The sequence below is a fragment of the Fringilla coelebs genome (genome assembly GCF_963513975.1).
Source record: "Fringilla coelebs genome assembly, chromosome: 9".
In the NCBI taxonomy this organism is placed as follows: domain Eukaryota; kingdom Metazoa; phylum Chordata; class Aves; order Passeriformes; family Fringillidae; genus Fringilla; species Fringilla coelebs.
Genome location: NC_140067.1, coordinates 17,268,730 through 17,291,174, shown reverse-complemented (window position 1 = coordinate 17,291,174; position 22,445 = coordinate 17,268,730). Strand labels below are relative to the sequence as shown.

Here is a 22,445-nt window from a genome sequence, read left to right as displayed (position 1 = left end):
ACAATCTAACCCGGAGACTGGAGAATTAATGTTTGGGCCAGGTTAGACATTTTGGATTTTTATGCTAAAGAAAACAGAAACAAAATTATTGCTTCTCCAAATAGGCTGGCATTTCTTTCAGTACATTTAATTTCCACATGCTCTGTAACCATACAGAACCATGAAAACATTTCCCAACATGAAAAATTAATCAGATCACAAATATAAAGAACATTTAAAATAACCTTCTGTACCAGAAAGCAATCAGGCAGTGCTTCAGACTGACAGAAGTTATGCAAATTGGTTCCCTCTACTAGCATAATACAGCTTGAGGAAGAAAAATCTATTAGAAACACAATTCAAATTCCCAAGCTGACTGCAAAATTAGAATTTGTGGCTCACTGTTCCTTTCAACAGGAGTTACAGAAGAAAAAAGCCACCCCCCTCAACTCTCCAGTACAGAAGGATTTTGTTCAGAGTGTGGTGTTCCAGAAGTCTCCTCATCTTAAAAAAGAATATACCCCTAAATCACAATCCTTCAGGATTTACCCGGTGTGTCTTCACTGGAACCAGCTGGTGTAAAACTGGAGTGCTGCCCTGAAATTGTTTCACCCAAATGCAAGCGCAGCCAGAAGGGGCAAGCATTTGGATGCTTTTTCTGGGCCTTTTAGCTCGGTATCTGTCAATGACTACCTGTTACTGGAACGCGTCATGAGCACAATTCAGATGGTTCCTCTCATTTACTGAGCCTGCACAGTAGCCACAGCCCGGCGCGGCTCGGGGGTATTACCGAACCCGGGCCACTACTACCGGGCAGCGCCACGTGTGCCTTGAGTACTCCGTTGGGCGCGATGCCGGGTGCAGGTCCCGCGGCCGCTGCCCCTCGGGGCCGGACCGACACACGGACCCGGGACCGACACACGGACCCGGCCCTGCCGCGGCGCGACGCGCCGGGGGCCCGGCCTCGCCCCCGGAGACACCGCCCCGCCCCCAATTGGGCCCGCCCCCCGGAGGCCCCGCCCAGCGTGCTGCTGCCCGGCCGCCGCCAGGGGGCGCACGCGCCCGGCGGCCCCGCGCCCTGAGGCGGCGCGAGGCGGGGCGCGCTCCGCTCCGAGCCGCTCCCGCGCCGGGCCCGCCCCGCCGCCCATTGTCCCCGCGCCGCCCCTCGCCCCGGTGCCGGTGCTGAGTCACGGCCGGCTCGGCGCTGCCCGGGGCCGTAGGTGTCGTGGAGAGCTCGCCGGCCACCGCCTGAGCAGCGCCATGGGGACGGAGGGCGCCCGTGCCCTGCTGGAGCGCGCCGGCACGCTCACCCTGCAGACCGGCAACCTGCTCAGCTGGGGCTGCCTCCGCAAGAAGTGCCCGGCCACCCCCGGCGAGGAGGTGAGGGGCGGGCCGGCGCTTCCCTTCGGGGCGCCTCGGCGGAGGCCCGCCCTGGGAACGGGGGCCCGGGCAGGGCCGCGGGCGGGCTGGCGGCCGAGAGAGCGCTGGGTGCCGCTCCGCGGGCGCTCCGAGCGCCGTCCGGAGCGGGACTCGTTCCGGCGGCGCACGGCTGGCCCGGTGCCCGTCACGGCGACGAGCAGCTCTGGCTCCCGAGGGATCCGCTTGCCGGTGCCCTCGGGACGCGCGAGACGGGAATGGCAAAACGGAGTTTTGCTTGTTTGTTTTCGTCCGTTCGTTATGTTCTACCCTCTTGGGAGGTCGGGGCCCCCGGAAGCACTTTACCCTGAGAAGGAGCGAGCCCAGCCTTCTGATCCCGGAATGAAGGATTAAAACACTTAAAAATTTAAGTGCTGTCTGTAATGGCAAAGGGGATCCCTTGTACTTCTTTAGTAAGATAAAAATATGCATAGACATGAGCTTGCATTACAGATTATGAAATTTCTCTTTTCTAACCTGAAGTTAATTTCTTCATAGTGACAGATCTTGGGAAAAGTAGCAGTTGTCTTCTTTGAAGCAGCGAGCTGTCATTCTTTGTTAAGAAGTTGAAAAGAGCTTTTTAATCACCACCTTAAAAGTATTGCCTTTAGCGATGTGGGCCAATACTTAGAATAGTTCTTATAAAATGTCTGGAGGTGCTGTGGCCATGAACTTCAGAACCACCATTTTTGCTGTTTCGTCATGACACAGTAATCTCAGAATGGTCACTTAATAAGAAGAAAAACTATGGGTTTGGCTGATTATTGCTATGTAGTGACACCGGTGATAACCCAGAAATTGCATATTAATCATGCACAAGTGGAAGAAAGGTGGCCGGGAGGATGATGTAACAAGAAGGAAGAATTCATCATACTCTTGTTTAGCTGTCATGTGGCCATAACGTGACCACATAACGTTTTATTTGGCCTGGTTGCTTATTAAACATTCTGTGATCTGTGTGAAAGAGGGCTGGATTCTGTAACAAAGACATGGCTGTGTCATGATGGGCACCCATGTGTGGGTGAAACTACCCAGTTTCTGGAGGGCTGTTAAGTAAAGAGTGGCCAATGTGCATAACTAATAGTTAAGGTTCTAAAATTCACCTGTCTGCTGAGGAATCCACTGGCTTTCCAGAGTTGGTGTACTTCCAAAAGCAATTAAATGGGATAATTTGCGATCAGCTTTTGACTCTTCTCTTATGTGTAGTCAGTTCTCAGTGGCAGAATGTAAGCTAAAATTTTGCAAACTGAATGCCAGCGTTAGGAGATGCAGCTGTGTTTGGAAAAACTGATGAAAGCAGTGGGATACACTGCTTTTTCCACATGGCCTGAGGGCAGGGGAGTGGTGTGCTTTCGAGTCAGAGGCGGGTGCATAGGAACCGCAATAGAAATTTGCAACTGTGACAGTTGCAAAGCAGCATCCTATAAAAATTCAGTACTGTCTCACTTGCACTCAGAAAGGAAAAGATAACGATATAAATTGTATCAAAATGGGATTAAGAGTTATTTTATTAAAGGGTTATTGCGCTTAGCTATTTACTGGGGTGGTCAATTCTTGCCTTTTGGGTCCAGGGGTTTTTATACTGTTTTAAATGATGGAAGGAATGTATGGTATTTCTGTTCATAAAGTATTGTTCCTGTATTGTGTCTGATATCAGGCAGGGATGTTGACTTCTAGTTTGTGGATGGTATTAGAGCTCTCTGAGTTGGGTGTCATAGGAAATGGCACTGGTACACAACGTAGGTATGCAGACAGTTACAAAATGCACTATGGAAAGTGAAGTAAAGCAGCAGGTGGTGGAAGTGCTCCTACCTGTGGCACTTGGCAGTCAGCACCTGTACTTAACTCCTAGGATGGATCAGAGGGAAGCTACAGCTGCAGCACTGGTACTGTATAAAATTAGTTGGCTGATTTAATAGTTATGTCTTCCTATGTTCAAGAAAATCCATGATCAGAATCTTAGCCAAGTTTGTTTTGCATCTGTGGATGAAGGAAAAATGCAAGTGTGGCATAGGATCTGTAGGTTCCCCCTACAGTGATGAAGGACTTAAAAGCATTAGTGGTTTTGCTTAGTGGAGTAGATTGGCAGTAAATGGGAAGGATTGTATGCATCTTAAAAAGAGAAGTAATTAATACAAGGAGTATTTAGTGGTTGATTGTAAAGGCTCATTTCTACAGTGTCATGGCACTTACACTCTTATCTGACTACTTTGTAACTTGGGAATTTCTGCGCAAAAAAAACACAGACCCAAAAAACCCCAAACCACTCTATGTCTTAGTTCTTGTTTGCTTAGCACTGTACTTTCCTTTTAAGATGGCATTGGTCTGAGAAATAACTAAAGTACAGTACTTGTATTACTGCTAAAACTCTGTGGAACAGGAGAGAAAAATATGTAAGTAAACTAGTTTGAGCAAGTTTCAGCTAGAAGCTATGAAGGAAGAATCTTCTGTTGGGTGGGGTCAGTAGTTCAGCTGTGCAGTCTGTCCTACACATCTCTGTACTGCTGTGTTTGTGTGTGGCTGGAACATAGCCACGCTTCAACGTGAAAAAATGTTTTGTAGGTGCGGGACTGCATCCAGAAAACACTGACTGAGTGGAGCACAAAGATCGGCCATGACCAAAATCAGGTAGGGGAGGTGTTATGCATCTTATCCATGTTACATGTAAAGCCAAAGAGACAGTTGGTTACACTTCTAAAACTTACAGTAATTATTAAATTGCTGTAAAAGTATCTGCAGCTCCAGATACCTTGAAGGAATATTTCTTAACTCCCCTTCTTTCTGTATTGTTTAGTAAATTTGGAGAGGTTAAGAAATGTCAATGTAAAGAGAGAATCCTGTTGATGGCAGTTATTGGCAAAGTGAAAGCAGTGGTCTGTAAGATTTTAAATTAGTTATGGAGGCAAGTAAAAGTAAATAAAATCTGTGTACTTTTTAAGTTTGCTAGCATGCTTGTTAAAACTCAGTGGAGAATTCTCTGAGATATGAAGATCACAGATGGCTGAAGATCCCATTTAGAGGGGAGCTCTGAAGCATCTGTTGCCTCAGAAATATTTCTGAAGATGCACAAGTGGTTTTCCCTTAAGAGCTAAAGATTTCCACATAAGTTTTAAAACCCCAGACATGAACATCTGACATGAAGATCTTGGTGTATTTGCCTGCTTTTCTTTCACTTTTGCTTCTGAAATGCAACAAAGCAGTAATAGGTCCCCACTAAATTTATTTTTTGTTCTGTGAAATATTAGCGTGTTTCAGGAAAATAAAAAGGTACCCAAAAAACAAAACAATAACAACAACAAGAAACCTAAAAACCCTTTCCTGATTATTTCTTTGGCTTTTGTTACCAGTTCTTGTATAATGGGGGCATCAGCTGCATGTTATGTTCCAAACTGAAATGTGTGAGGCAGTTATTGCTGAGTCATTGAAGAACTGATGATTGCTTAAGTTTTGTTTAAAATGCTGACTGTATGGAGTAACTCAAAGGCTCATTTGAGAATCTTTTGGTAGCACAGCAAAAATTAGCAAAGTGTTTTTGCTTGGTGCAGTGTTGGGTGTGCCTATAATACAAAGTCTGATGTAGGTAAAACTTAAGGAAGTCACCTTGTGCCAGCTGACATAAGATGTCAGCCTAATCCTTAATGAGGTCAAGGGGTGAAATAATTACTGTCTTAAATCAGTATTTTACAGCATTTTCACTGTAGGTTTTTCATAAGCTTCACTGAAATTACAAAATATTCTTATGCAAAGATGTTCCCTTCCGACACTCAAACCTCCTAATTCTGATGGGGTTCTTTTCAGCTGGTCCTGAGGCTTTTTTAAAACAAGGTCCTTTGAATTGGTACAGCAGTCTTTTGACAGCATAAAATCAGAACTACTAGAACTACTGAAACTTGTTCCAATAATTCTAATCAGTATTTTCTATTTTCTATATTAGGGTCATTTAGGGCCTTTCATAGATGTTCATTATTTTGACATCCCCTCAGTGATCAAGAAGCCTTAGGTTGCTTGCTTTCTGTCTTTGCATTTTTCTACTATTTTTGTTCCCAACTTCAGTAAGGCACTTGCTTTTTCTTTTTCTTTTTTTTTTTTCAAATTATTTAAAAACATTCATCAGGAGCTTACTGTCTCCCCTTAACGTTGCTCCTAAGTCTCATGTACTTACTACAGGAAACATTGGAGATTCTGGAATGTTCTGTAACTCAAGCTATGGAAAAAATAAATCCTGAAGAAAGGGATGAGTTGAAAGTATCAGGTAAGAACATAGTCAAAAATCTAATGTCATGGAAAGGTTCATATGCAGTCATTAACAGGATATTCATAGATGGGGTTTATTTACTCTCTTATAATTGTAGAATCAAATTACACTATTGCATAGTGTTGTTCTTAAACATTGGCTAAGAAAGTCTTGAATTCGTATTTCAGATTTTAAAGCAGCTCAGCATTTTTCTAGTTTAATTTGCATCACCTCAAGATATTTTAAATGTATTTTGTGAATCTTTGACATTTTTGAAGCAAAATATTACAGATAATACTGGAATTAAGAAATAGCATTGGAAGCACATTTATTTGCATAATTTTTCAGGTTGAATATGATGAACTTGAGGAAGCAGTCCAAACTAACACTAGTACATTTTGAGTCTCAGTAAGTTGTGAAGAAGTCTGTTTGTACTATTACATTTGGGGTTCTTACACAGGTTGTTACTGTTACTGCTTCATGTCTTGATGCTTTACAGCTTATTACATCATCTAACTGGATGATTTCTTGTTCTGAGACTGCACAACAGCATTGACATTTTAAGAGAACGGTGTCTTTATTGGGCAGTCACCTTTCAAAAAACTGTGGTTTTTTCCAATTTTTTAAGCAATTGGTGTATATTTTAAAAATCTTTTACCCAAAAACTCATTAATAGTGAGTATAGCAAAAGTAAATGGCTGTATATTAGTAATACCTGGCTTGTTTAGTTATTGATTCCAGTTTCTTTGAAAATAGCAAAGCTTTTCATCGTTGGATCAAATTCTTCATCGATCAGAGACGCAGTTGACCTGGGTAAGTGTGGAACTCAAACTTAAGTTAGGATTTCTTTTTTACTCTAGAACTTTGATGGGAAAAGTTCTAATGTTATTTCTAAGAGTTGTATTTGGTCGCTGCCACAAGTATATCCTGTTTTCCTATTAAGAGACTTAGTTAATCAAGTCTATTTGTACAGTAGCTCAGTCAGTAAACTTATTAAATGGATCACTGTGACCTTGGATCCACAAACTCAAATCTGATTCCTTGATACAAGCAGGAGCAAGTTTCTATTCTTTCACACAAAACTTGTTAAAAAGTAAATAGCATGTGATGTTTTAATAGCAGTGATACAGCCATTCTTGTCAGTTCTTGTTAGTTGCATTTAACATCATGAACTTTGCTACTGACTGCGTAGCCTTTCAGAGATTATTTAGGAAATAAAATAATGCTGCAAGTAGCTGGTGAAATATGTTTTACTGAAAATGCCATACAATGTCTCTTCATAAAGTTGTGTTGGCCTTATGTAGCAGCAATTGTGAGGAGCAACGAACTTTTGTATTTTGGAAGTTTGTTGGCCTTAAGGGGTGACCAAAGAAGAAAGGGCCACATACCATTATTCTCTATTGATACCCCAGTTAATAGCTTATTTATTGTAACTTTTACCACCATTTGTCAAACATACAATAATGGACTCCTCCTCTTGAAGAAAAGAATTACTTTAGCTCAGTAGTTCTACTCTGTTTGCTGTGCTAAAGGGGCCTCATGACTTTTCCTAAAGCTTGGTGAGACTCCAAGACTTGCACTTTTCTCTGGCAATTAAGTCTCGGTATTTGGTGTGCTTTTAGTTTAACTCCTCACACTTATCAAGTAGTTTCTCTAACCCATGTCCTGTACTTAAGTTATAGTTAAGAGTGAAAGCTACAAATTTTAAAAGAAATTGAGAGTGAAGAAATAGAGCCGTGTTTGTCATCCCTGTCTTCAGAGAAAAATACTTTTTTACCATTAAAAAGGAGGGAAAAGCTTCATGCTTTTGTTCATTTTCTGTTGGTTTTGTTTTTTTGCTTTCCCAAGACCTACAACTGAATCTTGGTCTTCACCTGTATTCTTGAATCTTTCCTAAAAAGGTTGTGTTAATATTCTTGACCTCAGATACACTCAGTTTCAAATGGTGAATGGAGAGCTAGCAGAGCGAAGCAGGAGGTGTGGTTTTTGCTAAATTTGAAGAGTCATGCTGTTTATGTTCTTATCTGATAAAAGATTTTACAGTGTCTGTTCTTTTTCCTCAGCGTGTTCTGCCCTCGGAGTTGATCAGTTAGACTCAGTCATTATTGTCCCACCTCTTCTCGAAGATGGAACTAACCTCTCCTTGGAATATTTGCAACCTTATTGGAAAGAACTTGAAAATCTAGTTCAGAACAAAAAGATTGTTGCCATAGGTACTTCAGATCTAGATAAAACACTGTTAGAGCAGCTGTATTTGTGGGCAGAGGTGAGAACCAACTTCCTACTCAAGCATTTCTTAGGACAGAGTAACTGTTTGTTTTGTTGGCTGACACATTGTTACAAACTTCTGTTCTATTTTTTTTTTTAATATAAAATATTAATTAGCCCTGTTATTTTCCACATTTTGTGTATGGTCATAATGTTCAAGGTGGGGGAGGCTCAAATATTACTTGTTTGTTCAGTGTTCTTATGCACTGACCAGCAACAGCTGGAAATCACAAGTCTATTCAGAAGCAGGTTCTTTGAAGTACTGAAGGTTTGAGGATTGAAGAACTGAAAGTTTTGGATTCTTTAATACTTAGGAAAGAGTACAAACAGTAGTCTTAAACCTTCAGATTTATTCCAGTGGCTCTGAAAACATAGCTGTTTTCACTTTAAGCTGTGTTACAAAGGGAAGGATTTCCCCTTGGAAAAATTATGTTTTAATGGTAAGCATAATTGTAGAGAGGAAGATAGGCTCTGAGTAAAATGGCACAAGACTTTGCTGTCCAGAGTGACTAGTTCATAGCACCATAAAATGGGTTAAAAGGTCATTTAATTCCAAGCCTCCTGTCATGGGCAGGGACACATTCCAGTAGACTACGTTGCTGAAAGCCTCATCCAACCTGGCCTTGAACACTTCGAGGGATGGGGCAGCCATCCAGCATTATTCTGTGCCTCAGCACCCTCACACTGAAGAATTTCTTCCTAATACCTAAGCTAAGCCTGCATTGTCAGTCTAAAGTTATTCTGCGTGTCTTATCACCATATGCACTTGCAAAAAAATCCCTCTCCAGCTCTTTTGTAGCCCCTTTAAGGTGCTGGAAGGGACTCTTAGGTCTCTCTGGAGCCTTCTTTTCTCCAGGCTGCACAATCCCAACTCTCTCAGCCTGTTCCCATAGGAGAGGTGCTTCAGTCATTTGATCATCTTTGTGACCCTCAGTGTTTTATGTGCACTGAGAGAGGCCATTGCAGGATTTAATTACCACCTGCATGGTGATTGTGAATGCAGTTTGTGAGGAGAAAGTCAGTGGAAGACCATCCCTTCTAACTTGATCTGAATCAAGCACTTGCCTGAAGGCATGGAAGATTGCAAATTAATATATCCCTAACAAAAATGGGTTTGGATTTTTAAATTTGAAGTCTTTTTCAAACTAACATAATGCTTTTACTAGAGGAAGGGGGAAAGTAAAGCTGCTGCTGTTTCACGAGCACAGCAGACAGAAAGCCAGAGTGCAGTGAGTTAGCACTCATCTTGCTGTGGAAGCACCTGAAGTTAGATCCTACTCCTGTTTTGGGCTGTGTGCTGCAGGGAATTGCAGGTGTTGCAGCTGCCTATATTAATTAATCATCCAGAATTAATTAGCCTTGCTCAGACTTCAAAACAATGGTCAAAGACAAATTGTTCAAAGTAAAATTTCTGTTGTAATAGAAGGCATGAGGGAAACAGCTAATATAAGTACATTAGTATTTTTACTTACAAAAATATTTTGTTACGCAGGTGAAACCAAGTAGTAATCAGGTGAACCTAGCTTCCTGTTGTGTGATGCCACCTGATCTCACAGCATTTGCAAAAGAATGTGACATACAGCTGCTAACTCACAATGACCCCAAAGGTAAGACTTTGCCAATTAAGTAAACAGAAGACCTCTAAATGCATTTATTCAATAGAAAATCAGAAATTATCTTCTCCTGAACTTCAAAGCTTCTTATATTTGAGGCCTGAACCAAGGATTCTAAATGTTTCTCCTTTATAAAATATTTCTGTTAAGTTACTGCTGTTGCTTCCTCCCCTCCCCCCCACCCCTTCTTGAAACAGTCTTGCAGCCTTGGATAATTTCTTGAAATACTTCCAATCAGAGAAAATAAAATAAATAGAAGAACAACCTACTGAGCAATTTGTACTATATTTATTTCTACAAAATACGGAATTAAATGTATTGCTGAAGGCCAGTAGATGACAAATGAAAGTGTACTTGCCTGGAACTTGTGAAATAGATTACATAAAAATGTTAATGGCCAGTTGATTTTTGAATAGTTTGGTAATATTAGGTCAGTAAAATTACTATGCTTTAAGTAGGATTTTTCAAAGTCTTGACTTCTTAAAATAGCATTATTACAAAAAGAGTTGTAAATTCTTCACTTTTTAAATGCAGTGATTTATTTGCTAAATGAATGAAGAAATTGGAGGCTTTCCTTTGAGCTGTATAACTGAGTTACCAGTTCTCTACAATATTCTGGGATATAACATTCATTTCTCTCAAACATCATCAGTCTTCTTTACTTAAGAACACCTTAAGAGTGTTGGACACTTTTAACACCTTGCTGGAATAATAAAAAGTCTTAAACAATATTTAGTTAAGTCCTTCCCTACATTCTTGGTCATGACTAATTATTAATGATAATACTTTTTCTTCCCTCTCCTTTGTTTCCCTTTGATCCCAAAGAAAAAAGTATGTGAAGCATTTCTTATGAAGTATGTATTTCATAGTACCACTGTTACAACTAATAAATTTCATCAGTGCCTGAGCAGGTTTTATCACTGCTCCGGCAGCATGCAAGATGAATTTCCATTCAATTTCCATGTCCTCTGGAGTCCAAATGCAACTTACATTTTGATAAATAGTATCCACTGAAAGTCATGAAATTAAGGAGAAGGGGACTTGGTAGAAAACAGCACAAGTTGTGATTCCCTTATGTGTTGTTTGCTCAGCCTAACTTTTCTGTAATAGTCAGCTGAAGAGCATCGAGACTATTTTTGGTGAGCATCCTCACCAAAGACATTGTTCTTTTGATGGACATTCCAGAGGAAACTAGGAGGATTAGTACTTGCCTTCTTTTCTTGTTTTGTGGCATTTAAGCCCATTTTTCTTAAAGCTTTCTGGGCTTATGAGCCCCGTTATGGGAGATACTATGAATGTTGACTTCACAGTGACTGCAGAACTAACTCTGAATGCTCAGTACTTTGCTGATTTCAGCCCTATGCTTTACTCCCCTCTGGTTTGTCTAGCTAGCTTCTCAAATCTAATTTTCTTGTTCTCCCATAAATTACTCTGCTGATCAACTCAATTTGATGTTCCAGAGTCTCAGTTAGTTTTGTGAGAAATACTCAATGTTGCAAAAAAGTGTCCTGGAAATTTATTTTTTAATATTCAGATGCTTTTACCCTAAATGCATTCTGGAAGAGTGGATCTGAGGGGTATGTGGTACCACTTAAGATCTTGACTGTAGGGAAAGGCTTTTCTTACTAAGTGTTGCTTTTTGCAGCTGTTTACATGATATTGTTTTAAGCACAAATATCCCTTTTTAACTTCAGAATTACTTTGTGAAGCAAGTTTCCAAGAAGTTCTCCAGGAAAGCATCCAGAACATGAAAGCCAACAAGTGGATTCCTTTATGGCTTCTGCGGTATTCAGTCATTGTTAAAAGCAGAGGAATTATCAAGTCCAAAGGCTATATCATACAAGCTAAAAGAAATGCATCTTAAAACACTGGTTTTTTGTTGTTTGTTTTGTTTTGTTTTGTTTTGTTTTTGAAAAGGCTGTTTAAATTTCTTTGGGATGGGGGAACATTGCATTTTTCATAGAAAGATTTTTACATTTATAATGAACTACCAAAAGTTGTAATTATTCAGTGTGATGTCAGTAGGAGTGTCTGTAATGTTCTAACACTATTTTTCTTAACTATTGATGGGTTCATTCAAAATATGAAATATTTTGGGGCTTTTTTTATTGAAGTTATCTATAGAGTAACAGTTTAAAATAATTTTCTTTTTATGACCAGTTCACTGTAAAAATTATCATTATATTTTAGCTGCCATTAGGTAGCACGGAGAAACAGATATTTTTGTTTTTTAAAAAAAACAAATTTCTCTTAAATCATACTTACCTGGTGAATACACATTTCAAGCATTCAAGGACTAGCTTTTATAGAAAATTGTCATTTTTTTAATGATTCAATACCCCAAAAATTAAGCTGTTATCTCATTACTTGATATGTATATATAGGCAAGTCAGCTGTTTAATTTGTGGGTGTAGGAAAATTGGTTTATTTTTAATAGAGTGGGAAAGACCCCTATGATTTAGAAGAAAATGCATCTTCCAAATTACTTTCTGGTTGTTACTTGAATTCCTTCTGGCTTCTTTGTGCCTCAATACGCTTCATTTAGTGTTCGCACAAGTGTGATGGCATTTTTACTGTTTGAAATAGAAAATGTATTAATACTGAATGTTTAAAATAAGATTTGAAAACAAGCTATGAAGAAACCTGTTAATCAAAAATTGTGCCTGTCTCCTTCTCAACTGTGGCTTGGTTTTTTGATACTTGTGAACTACGCAAGCAATTAGCTGAGTAGAATAGACAGTAAATGCTGATGCTGTTCACTAAAATTAATTACTTCTTGTGCAGTTGCCTGGGAAACCTTGCTTGAGTGCCACTCAGGAAAGATGAAGCAAGGCTTAGTCTGAAGTTAGGTATCTTTCTGATTGGCAGCAGCTTAGCACATTGGCTTTTTAATCCCAGAGAGATTGCTGCAGCTAAAGTAAGGCTTTTGGTTTACTGTAGTCCTTCTGTCAAAAAGGCTTTTTCCTTTCCTTGGCCTTTAAGTGAGAATAGATACCTAAAGTTCAACTTGTAGTTTAGCAGGAACTTTGATACCAAGTGTCTGAAACAGTAAATTTCATTTCAATTTCAGACAGGGGCATGGCCTCATACTGGTAGTAGTCATTAACTTTGTTGTACATATTTTGAGATTTGGACTGTAAGGGAATGAATTTTCACCAACATCTTTCAAATTCTTCATGTAGGCAGCAAGTGGAATTTGAATGCCTGCAGGTAGTGTCTGGAGTGTCAGCTTTATAATCCATTCCACTATGTTTAACAATTAAGGTTTTTAAACGTACCTTAGTACTCAAATACAGTTTTTGTAGTGGCAAATAGCAGGAAATTTTCTTGGCTTCTTCAGTTCTTTTGACAAATGAGAGAAACAGGGAATTGAAACTAGTAATGTATCAATAAAAGTTTGGATGTTTTTCTCTTAATAAAAATGTAGTGGTTTTTTTAATGTTGGGCCAGCATGCATCAGAGTTCAAAATTACATGAGTTTAATTTTAAACTTGCCTACTAGCTCTGGGTTGTGTGCTTATGATTTAACCACTACCTATAAGCTCTGTCTATATTTGACTGAATCTGTATCTTATCAGATTTGTGTGCTCAGTTTTTTATGTCGAAATGCTACAAAACAGGAACTGTGCTAAACCAAAGACTGCTCTAATGGGATGATTTATTTCCTTTTTGTAAACCGCTAATAGTTTGCTCGCTGTAGAAAAGTATCTTTTAAGGCGTTGCATTTCTAGAGTCATCAAAGGCATAACACTTTATCAAATTACCGCGCTATCTCATTCGTTTGGTTTGTATCAAGATGGATGAGAGAGGATTTCCTTCCACGAGAAACCTGAAAGTTTAACTAAAATTTCAAACTCCCGTAGGCATTTTAGTGCAGCATTTTACAGTTTTCCAAGGGCCTGCACTCCGCGACTGCAGCACGTCCTGGCACGCGTCGCGGGGCCGGGCCGGGCCGAGGGGGCGGTGCCGCCCGGAGCCTTCTTCCCGCGGCGGGCCCGGAAGGGCGGGCGGCAGGAAGGGGAAGGAGTGCGGGCAGGAAGGGGCGGGCGCGGCGGCAGCATGGTGAACACCAGGCGGGCGGCGGCGCGGCCGCGGGAGCAGGGGGCGCGGGCGGGCGGCGGCAGCAGTCTCCGTCGTCCCGATGCCGATCCTGCTGGTGCGGCGGAGGTGAGCGGAGCCGGGAGCGGGGCGGGCAGCGGGGGTGGCGCGGCTGTGCGGGCGGGCGGTGCAGCCTGCGCACGGGGCGCGGCGCGGAGCCCGGAGCGGCCGTGGCGGTGTCGGTGCGCCCGCCCGCCGTGCCCGTGCCGCAGGCGGCCCTGCGGGACGGGAGCAGCCGCCGGAGGTCACTGGGCCTTTTAGCTTTGGCAGTTAAAAGTAGGCTTGTTTTACTTTGCGTGACAGATGTTTTAGCATTTTTCTGTCACTTAAAATAATACTTAGCAGGTCATACCTAGTTTTGCGATTGCTGAGAGGCCAGCTTGTTCGTAAACCTAAAATTGGTTTCGGACACCATTTTGGGGCACATTTTGATGGTTGATAGTATTTAGTGGTTTATAGTTGAGGAAGTCTTTGAATATTTCTGAACTTTTTTCCTGGATTTGCTTCCCCTGACCACTTAACAGAACTTTTTTGAATTAGGAGATACTTGTTTATATTTCTTAAAGGATATGTGTGTTTCTTCTCTTGCCCTGACCAAAATACAGTAGAGAGATAAGCAAGGGATGGTTTGTTAAGGCTTTTTCCACATAGATAGGGCTAAATAGAGACGCGTGTTGGGAGTTTAAGTAGGTTTGTTTAAAAAGATTATTAGCGATTTTTATATCATTCTTTTTATGTAGTTATTTTATCTGTCAATACCATATATTTTTTTACTCCTTTTCTAGGTGGGATCTGCTGAAATTAGTACTCCCGTGGCCAGGAGGATGACTAGAAGAACTAAATCAGTTCGTAAGCCAGAGGTGATTCAGGAATGTCAGTTTGAAGACTTGGAACATGCAGAAATGAAATCAGATGTCAGTGATAGCTCAGAGATGCAGATCACTAGGAATGAGAACACAGCTGTTCCGTCAGCACAATCAGTTGCTGAACCACAAGCTGATGGTGATGTGTCAGAAGCAGAATCAAACTGCTCTTCTGTGTCTGGTCTCCAGACACCTTTGTTTGTAAGAGTAACTCGGAGACGACAAATTGTAATTCCTTATCAACCAGATTCTGACAAAAAAAGACATGACAGTGCAGCTTTTGTAAATAAGTTAAGTAGGATTGTGGATGAAGATGATGTCTCTGAAGCTGAGTCTTGTTCCTCTGCTGTTTCTGGTGTCCAGATGCTTAATGTCCCCACAAGTACAAGGAGCAGACAAAGTAAAAAGAAATTGCAGCCACACAGAGTTCCTGAAACCCAGAGTGAAAATACTTCTGATGCAGACTCATGTTGCCTAAGTTCTCTTGTGGAACCATGTGCCACTCCAAAACGAATTACTAGGAGCATGCAAATGAGATCACGAGCAGAAAATACTAAGCAGACTGAGAAAAAAAATAGATTTGTTTCAGAAGACGAGAATGTAATTGAGGACACTATTAAATCTGATCCCATCATAATTTCTGATTCTAGGCCTACTGCAGAACTTGTCAATGACATGGAGAATGCTTCCATTCTTATTGATGGTAATAAGGAACCCAGTTCACCTAAAAGCAAATGTGCTAATGCAAACTGGAGTGAAGACACAAAAGAAGAGATTTTAAATGATGTGGCATCTAGTCTTACAAAAACAAAACAAAGTGATACTAAATCACCTGTGAAAAAAACAAAAAAAAATACACAGTCTGTTGAGATAGATCATTCAGAAGTAATATGTGGCCAAATAGAAGAAGATCACAGTAAAATACTTGCAGGGAAGGGGAAATTGGAGCATGTGTCTGTTTCTTTGACTGACTGCATGAGTCCCAAACAATTTCTAGAATCCCAAGGACAAGTAACGCCAAATGAAAGTAAAAAAATTACGGAATGTGAAAGAGCAGATGCTGAGGCAGGTGCACAGCAATCTTTCTCGTGTGATGATAAATTAAGGAAGAGTAAGCAAGCAAGTGCAGTGAGCAGCCCATCAGCAGACATGGCTGTTGCCCAGACAACTGAAAGCATTGGTAAGAGCAGGATGCTTAAAATTGGTGCAGACAGTGGTGACAACCAAACAGAAGAATATGAGGTATCCCACAGCAGTGAAAAACCACACAGTGATAATAACTCTCTTGCATTGTTTCTGAGCAACAGTGAAAGTGATGACTCTGAAAATAGTGATGTGGCAGACATAGATACAGGTGATGAGAATCTGTGTTATAAAAAGTCAGATGAGAGAACTCCTTCCTTCAAAAAATCTTTTAAAAATGGTTCACTGCATGTTGAAGGTCTTTTTGTAATTGATACTGAGCCTGGCATGAGTTCCAGTCAAAAGTATTATCTGGATGATGTAGACCAAGAGAGTGATGCTAAAAGTAAGCATGAAGGAGGTGCAAAAGATAAAGGATCAGATTTGGAAGAGGATGAAGAGGAATTGATAGATGAAGATGAAAAAGATGAAGATGATGATCTGTTGAAAAATAAGGTTGACGTGTAAGTATCTTGCTAGGAATAGCTAAAGAATCTGCATTTCATTTAAGAATATGCCCATTAAGTGCAGAATAAATAAGGGACATATGTCATGTTGCTGCAGAAAATGGTGTTGCATGTGTTATAAAATATTCATATGGTCCATAAATTTAGGTTTGGGGATTTTTTTCAGTTTTGAATATAGTAGGAACAGAACTCTGAAATTTTTTTGGCATCTGGAGGCCGTGTATGTGTTCAGCTTAAAACACAATGTGAAACTGATCATGCTGACTGAATTGGTTATTCAGGTCACAGTTCTGGGGTTTTTTTTTCCACTTGGAATGTGGATAATGAAAGGTCCAGTAAATTCCTTACACACTGCCCAATTAGGTAATGGTTTTTAAACAGTTGCATATAATTTTATGTCAGTTGTTACTGTGCTGTGGATGGTGACTCTTCAGGTGAAACCTAGCATGGAATCATAATTATTTAGATGGAGCGATACTTGAATTCTCCTAGTCCAGCTGCTGCGAAAATCCCTGCTAAAAGCCTTCAGGTAGACCAGAAGTCATAGCTAAGAAAGCTTAGCCAAGCATTCAGTGTGAAGGCATGCAAGATCAGCCACAGTTTGATAGAAAGTTGTTAAAGAGCATGTATTAATAAGCATTCAAGCTATAGGAGATACCTGTTGTACCTCTTTAGATATTACCATCTTTTCAACATTATAGTTTAGAGCTTTTAAACATTCTTGTCATCAAAACCAGCCCTGGTGCATTGTTTGTGGATACATTCCACAGTCTGCCTGGATGAAGCAGTGAAACAAATGTGAACATAGTAACCTTGAAATTTCATAGAACCACCAGGGCTCTGAGCCATTGACCATGACCCTCTGGATGCAACCATCCAACTACTTTCTTATCCAAGGTAATGACTTTGTTCCTAGAATGGTTATGCAGACAAGGACTTAAACATTCCTACAATGAATTCTATTTTCTTCATACTTTTAATTAAGAGTTACAGTATTTTTACTACCAATATGTTTGGGGTTTTTCTCTTTAGGTAGCAAGCTTGTCAATGTATAGAAGGATACTAGTCATGAGTTCTACTGGCAAGGTTAAGCAAATTTAAGAATTCAATTATGCAGAAGATAATAATATCTAAGATGAGAGTACAGCATTAGAGTTAATATGAAAAATTTGCAGAAGTGATTCTACAGGTGTTTTTTAATATTAAGTCTTATTTCATAAAATGGCATGAATTCCCCCGCACCTGTTATTTCAAAATTACAATGTTTTAATAATTAACTATTTCTTCCTTAGTTTACATCTTTCCAGTAGCATAGACCCTGGTTTGAATATCAAGAAGCTTGGTGGTTTATATATCAGTTTTGATGCAAAAAATCAGAAGCCTAGATCGTGTGCAGTTGAACCACAGAAGAAGAAGAAGGACCAGGTAACATGTTTACAGTTATTCAGTTATCTGTGACTATAATAACACAAAGATTTTAATCTACGACAGTTGGTTTGTTTGATTTTAAAGTATCCATTTCATGGTTCATTGAGAACTTACATTCTCTTTGACCAGAGTGTGGTTTTACATTTGGTTTTGATGGTGAAAGTTTAAATATACCTGACTTTGCAGAAATTGAAAAACAGTGCAAATTCTACCATTACCTTGTAAAATAAACGAAAGTTGATTATACCTGGAGTTTTGCCTAATGATACACAAGCTTAAGGTCTGCTGACAAGACATTTAGTCCATAGCCAGAATGAATTTCAGTAAATAAAAGTCTGTACCCTAGCATGGCCTTAGCAGGTTTTTTTCAAAAGCACCCTTTGAAGTAAAGGGTATGTGTTATTTTTGTTAAAACTTTTCTTTGGCTTATCCATGATAGTCCTCTTTACTCCAGAAGATTTGCTGTCTCACTTCTTCCAGGGCAAGTCAGCTGCTTTCTGTTGTTGTCCAGGGTTCTGTTTTGAAGATCCTTACTGCTCGTGTATGACATTAGAATGCTTGCATAGATTCTGCATGATTCCTTCAGTAGATTCTGTAAAGAGAGTTAAGCTGTAAAATTTGTATCAGTGAGGTAGCTCTCTAATGTTCAAAAAATTCTTACAGCTCTTGCAGAAGAGTGTAATAACTCCAGACTTTGAAAGAAAGGAATGTGTCCCACCCTACAGAGAATCACTTCACCAGCTAAAGAAACAGCGCAGGGTAAGTGAAGAGCTGGTAATGCCTCAAATAATGAAACAAGCTGTGGTAGAAAGCTGCATGCTGGGACCCTTGTGCATATCCAGGCCTCACTGGAAATGGAGTGATGAACTGCAGTTTAGTGTCTTCTTTGAGCTGTCCTCTGAGAAGTCATCCTTTCAGTCACAAGCATAGTGAAGTGAACGGTTATATGCTCAGTACAAATCTATCATTGATGCAGTGCTGATAACCTCCTTTATAATAGTCATAAAATACATGCTTTAGGGGTACATATTGACATTCTAAATCTGTACATATTTACATTCTATATCTTGTCTTTTGTAGGGAGGAGTTCCCTTTTCTGTCCTGTCCTGATTACTGAATGCAAATTCATTGTTCTTGGTATTGCATCCTAGGCAGAGCGAGAGAAAACAACAGGTGATGGCTGGTTTGGTATGAAAGCCCCAGAAATCACAAGTGAACTGAAAAATGATCTGAAAGTTTTGAAGATGAGAGCTTCATTGGACCCTAAGCATTTCTATAAGAAGAATGATAGAGATGGTCTCCCCAAGTACTTCCAGGTAAGGAAGCAGCAGAAGGTAGCATTATCCTGCTGAAGTTTTGAGCAGCTGCTAAAGGATACCTAATAATACCTATTTTGTAGGCAGCTTCTATGTTAATTTAATTTCATATCTTGATTATTGAAGTGTTTTGATTACTTGGCTGATTTGATTACTTCGTGTTACATATGTATATATGCTGTTGGTGTTTTTAGCTTTGGCTGATCTCATAGAAGTGAACAAGTATCTTACTGAATCCATATTTTGAACCCTCAGGACTAGATTTTCACTGCTTTTTTGGAGTACTGGCCTTTGTAAACAAGTGTGTAGAAAATAGTTGGCTTTTGTTTTCTTACTAGCTCATACAGTTTAAATGGAGACAGCTGCCTTTGTGATAAGCTGAAATTTTTGCTGCTTGTAGCTCTCAGCTTTGAAATTGTTTGTATCAATAAAGGAAATACTGCGTAAGCTTTAGAAATAGGCCTCCAGGAACTTTGAGTAGTTAGCGTGCTTGAGGAAATGTTTTCATTTCTCAAAATATTACCACTTCACTCTGAAGCATCCAGGATGTTGTATGTTGTTAAAGTAGAGAAACTTAGACTGAAGTGTTCCACATAATTAAATCCAGGCAGGTTAATTTTCACTGCATGAAACGTACTGTGTGTATCTTTACTGCTGACCTGAACATGAGAGCTGACTGACACACTGGCTGGGAAAAATGTGATGCGTTTCAGGATGAAGCCCTTGTATTAGGGCTTGGAGCCCTGATACAGCTGCTGTGCAGTCATCTAGCAAGACCACCAGGAGGAGAGACAGGAAGAGGCTTAAGGTGGTTATAAAGGTGTCTCTTCCCTTATGTTTAAAATGTTTAAAAGTTAAGAACTTTAAGGAATTAAAGTGTTGATACAGCAGTCCAGCATTGAAAACTGTGCAGTCTTAATGCTCAGGCCTTCCTCTCTGCACTATGCAGGGAGACCAAAAGTCATACAAAACATGACTTATTTATTTTGGTGTTTTGCACTTTTATTAAGCAGCTGTTGTTCTCATCTGCTCTGTCAGTGTCTTCACACTTGTTCTGGGGATTAAAAACAAAAAAGGCAAAATAATCAACATCTTGCTGTTCATGTACAGTAAGAATGCTTCCATTTTTGTTTCCTAGGTTGGAACTGTAGTTGATTCTCCCATAGACTTTTACCACAGTCGAATCCCTAAGAAACAGAGGAAGAGAACTATTGTGGAGGAGCTGCTTGCAGATTCAGAGTTCAGAAGGTATTTAAAAGTAGTTGTGTAAATTCTAATATCCCATGTAAAACAGGAGTATTTTTAACTCTGTAGCCTTTTTTTGTTTTATTCAGCTTGTAGGGTGGTTTTTTATACTTCAAAGAAAAATTTTTAGTCCTTTAGCATTTCCATATTACTGCCATTTGCAAGATCTAAGGAACCTTTATCTAAGGGGATAATTAGACTGAGATAATGTATATTTCATCTTCATTAAAGGATTTTATCCAACTTCAGCCATCACTATTGGCAGCCACTCTAAAAGAGTGATTAATTTTTCTTGGTATAATTGACAGAAAAGAGCAGCCTGTAATTCTGTGAATGTTGATATGATTTCATTTTATAAATATATGTCAATCTGCCATCTGTCATGGGAATCAAAATTGTGCTAGAAGACTGACTTGAACATTATGTTTGGATTAATTAATATCAGCATAGCCTACAGTTTTTGGAGTTGATAATTTAGTTGGTCCATTTTGGTATTGGGTATTACATGATGTTAATATTCACTTCTCTTTTCACATAATGACATGTTTTCTTTGAAGTGGTGCATGATTTGGGATTACAGAGTTAATTTTGTCAGACCTTTTAATTTAACTGTAATGTTGGGAAGGCAAGTTACTGTATCTATTTCTTAAGTAGTTTTCTGGTTTGACCTGATTTATTACCACGTAGTTTTAAAAATGAATGTATTTGAAATTTGATCAGTTAATTTATGTTGTGGCTAATTAAGGGCTTAAGCATTTACTTCAGCATTAGTGCTTCAGCATTAGATATTTGTCAGATTTTGGTGTGGCATTTGAAGCCTCAGCACTACTCAGTGTGCAATGTCTGTGGTACTCATGGGTGCAGGTACACCAGGAGTCTGTTAGAGGAACTCTGTTAGCAGCTGTTAGAGTCTGTTAGCAGCTCACATTCAGCAATTACCCTGCTTGTTGTTTAGTATTCAACTCATCTCAGTTTTCCATCTGGAGCAGAGTAAGGTTTATTATCTTGAGTGTGGTGAGAAGGCACTATAAAAGTGGGTGTAGTTTCTTCATGATATTGTGGAAATGGTTGAATCTTGCCCTAGTGAGCAGTAGCAGTGTTTCAGCCAATTGTCCAAAATGTGGCTGCATATGTAATGAAGACACCCCCCCCCCCCCCCCCCAAACTAAAATTAATTACAAAATTCAACAGAATTTACTTCCAAAGCAAATTTACCTGCATTTATCATTGGTCTACTTGCTGATTCCCCTTTACTTATGTGTAAGTGTATGAATCAAAGAAACTGATTCAGAAAAGATGAGAAAACTCGGTTTGGTACTGTCCATGTTATCTTTTCCTGAACTTTGGTTTGCCATGCTTAAAAGTAAATTATCTATTTTGTTCAGATATAATAAAAAGAAGTATCAGGAGATCATGAGTGAAAAAGCAGCTTTTGCAGCAGGGAAGAGGAATCGGAAGAAGAAGAAATTTCACAATTAAGACTTGAAGAAAAATACCAGGCTGGAACAACTTGTTTGTTATAAAACTTTGTTACAGAATGCTTTGGTTGTGGTGTTTTGTTTGGTTTCTTTTAAGATTGCAGGTCATGTGCAAATTGAGGTTTAGGGAAATTCTTGCCATGAGAATAAAGCTAGGAAACTTTAGCAAATTATCAGGTATCTCAATTTAAATTAATTTAGATTTTAAAATTGCTATTTATTTTAATTAATATTTATGTAAAGAGATAATGATATGGAAGCATATTATTAAATCTGAGTAAAAAATTCAGCTTCACAGATTGTGGTCTTCTCAGGCTTCAGACTTTACATCAATTAATTAGTAAATTCAGTTTAAAGTTATATGTGTAATTCATCTTGGCACATATTGTGTGCTAGAATATATTTTTCCATGACTTGTCAGAGGTGCTGCTGGCCAAAACTGTAATGGAAGGTATTGAAAAATGGTTTGGTTGTGAAGGGTTTGTTTCAACACTGACCATAATGATACAGAGAATGTCCTGGAATTCAGTGCCTACACATATACTTTTATACTTATGTGTGTATACATTATAATATATATATTACTTAGAAGAGACAAATTACATATTATTTAATAAATAATATAAGAAAGTAATACTTTAATTACAGTATTTTACAATTACAATTATTTTAACAATCATATTTTGCTTTTATTAATTTTTACCATTTAGTTATTGTCTAATAATGTTTTTGGAAATAACATTGGCATCCATTATGTAGGGTGGGTTATGCAGATTGTGTCTGTTAGCTGACCTGGGATAGCTCAAGTTGAACAAATAGAGTGAGTCTGGAAGGCCTCTGGCTGCCATTGCAGAGCCA

The 22,445-nt window shown here is 39.4% G+C and overlaps 2 protein-coding genes across 2 annotated transcripts; both read left to right on the top strand.

Moving 5' to 3' along the window:
- The first annotated feature begins 1,054 nt into the window (after positions 1-1,054).
- On the top strand, positions 1,055-13,182 carry GCLM (glutamate-cysteine ligase modifier subunit). Its single transcript, XM_084211254.1, has 7 exons — positions 1,055-1,359; positions 3,958-4,023; positions 5,563-5,647; positions 6,386-6,442; positions 7,693-7,895; positions 9,390-9,504; positions 11,205-13,182. Exons 1-7 carry the CDS (start codon positions 1,240-1,242, stop codon positions 11,372-11,374), a joined length of 816 nt encoding a protein of 271 aa, XP_084067380.1. The 5' UTR covers positions 1,055-1,239; the 3' UTR covers positions 11,375-13,182.
- Positions 13,183-13,564: 382 nt separating this feature from the next.
- Positions 13,565-22,235, top strand: DNTTIP2 (deoxynucleotidyltransferase terminal interacting protein 2). The gene is made up of 7 exons (XM_084211353.1): positions 13,565-13,677; positions 14,394-16,117; positions 17,413-17,545; positions 18,212-18,307; positions 18,700-18,864; positions 20,003-20,112; positions 21,495-22,235. The coding sequence occupies exons 1-7, from the start codon at positions 13,570-13,572 to the stop codon at positions 21,586-21,588; spliced, it is 2,430 nt and encodes an 809-aa protein (XP_084067479.1). The 5' UTR covers positions 13,565-13,569; the 3' UTR covers positions 21,589-22,235.
- The last annotated feature ends 210 nt before the right edge of the window (positions 22,236-22,445 follow it).

What these genes read in the sequence shown, in the direction of transcription:
- GCLM (XM_084211254.1), top strand. Translation starts at nt 1,240, where the DNA reads ATGGGGACGGAGGGCGCCCGTGCCCTGCTGGAGCGCGCCGGCACGCTC. An exon ending in CGGCCACCCCCGGCGAGGAG is followed by an intron (nt 1,360 to 3,957) that starts GTGAGGGGCGGG and finishes AATGTTTTGTAG; the next exon opens with GTGCGGGACTGCATCCAGAA. An exon ending in AACTCACAATGACCCCAAAG is followed by an intron (nt 9,505 to 11,204) that starts GTAAGACTTTGC and finishes TTTTAACTTCAG; the next exon opens with AATTACTTTGTGAAGCAAGT.
- DNTTIP2 (XM_084211353.1), top strand. Translation starts at nt 13,570, where the DNA reads ATGGTGAACACCAGGCGGGCGGCGGCGCGGCCGCGGGAGCAGGGGGCG. An exon ending in TTGAAAAATAAGGTTGACGT is followed by an intron (nt 16,118 to 17,412) that starts GTAAGTATCTTG and finishes TTTCTTCCTTAG; the next exon opens with TTTACATCTTTCCAGTAGCA. An exon ending in GTCTCCCCAAGTACTTCCAG is followed by an intron (nt 18,865 to 20,002) that starts GTAAGGAAGCAG and finishes TTTGTTTCCTAG; the next exon opens with GTTGGAACTGTAGTTGATTC.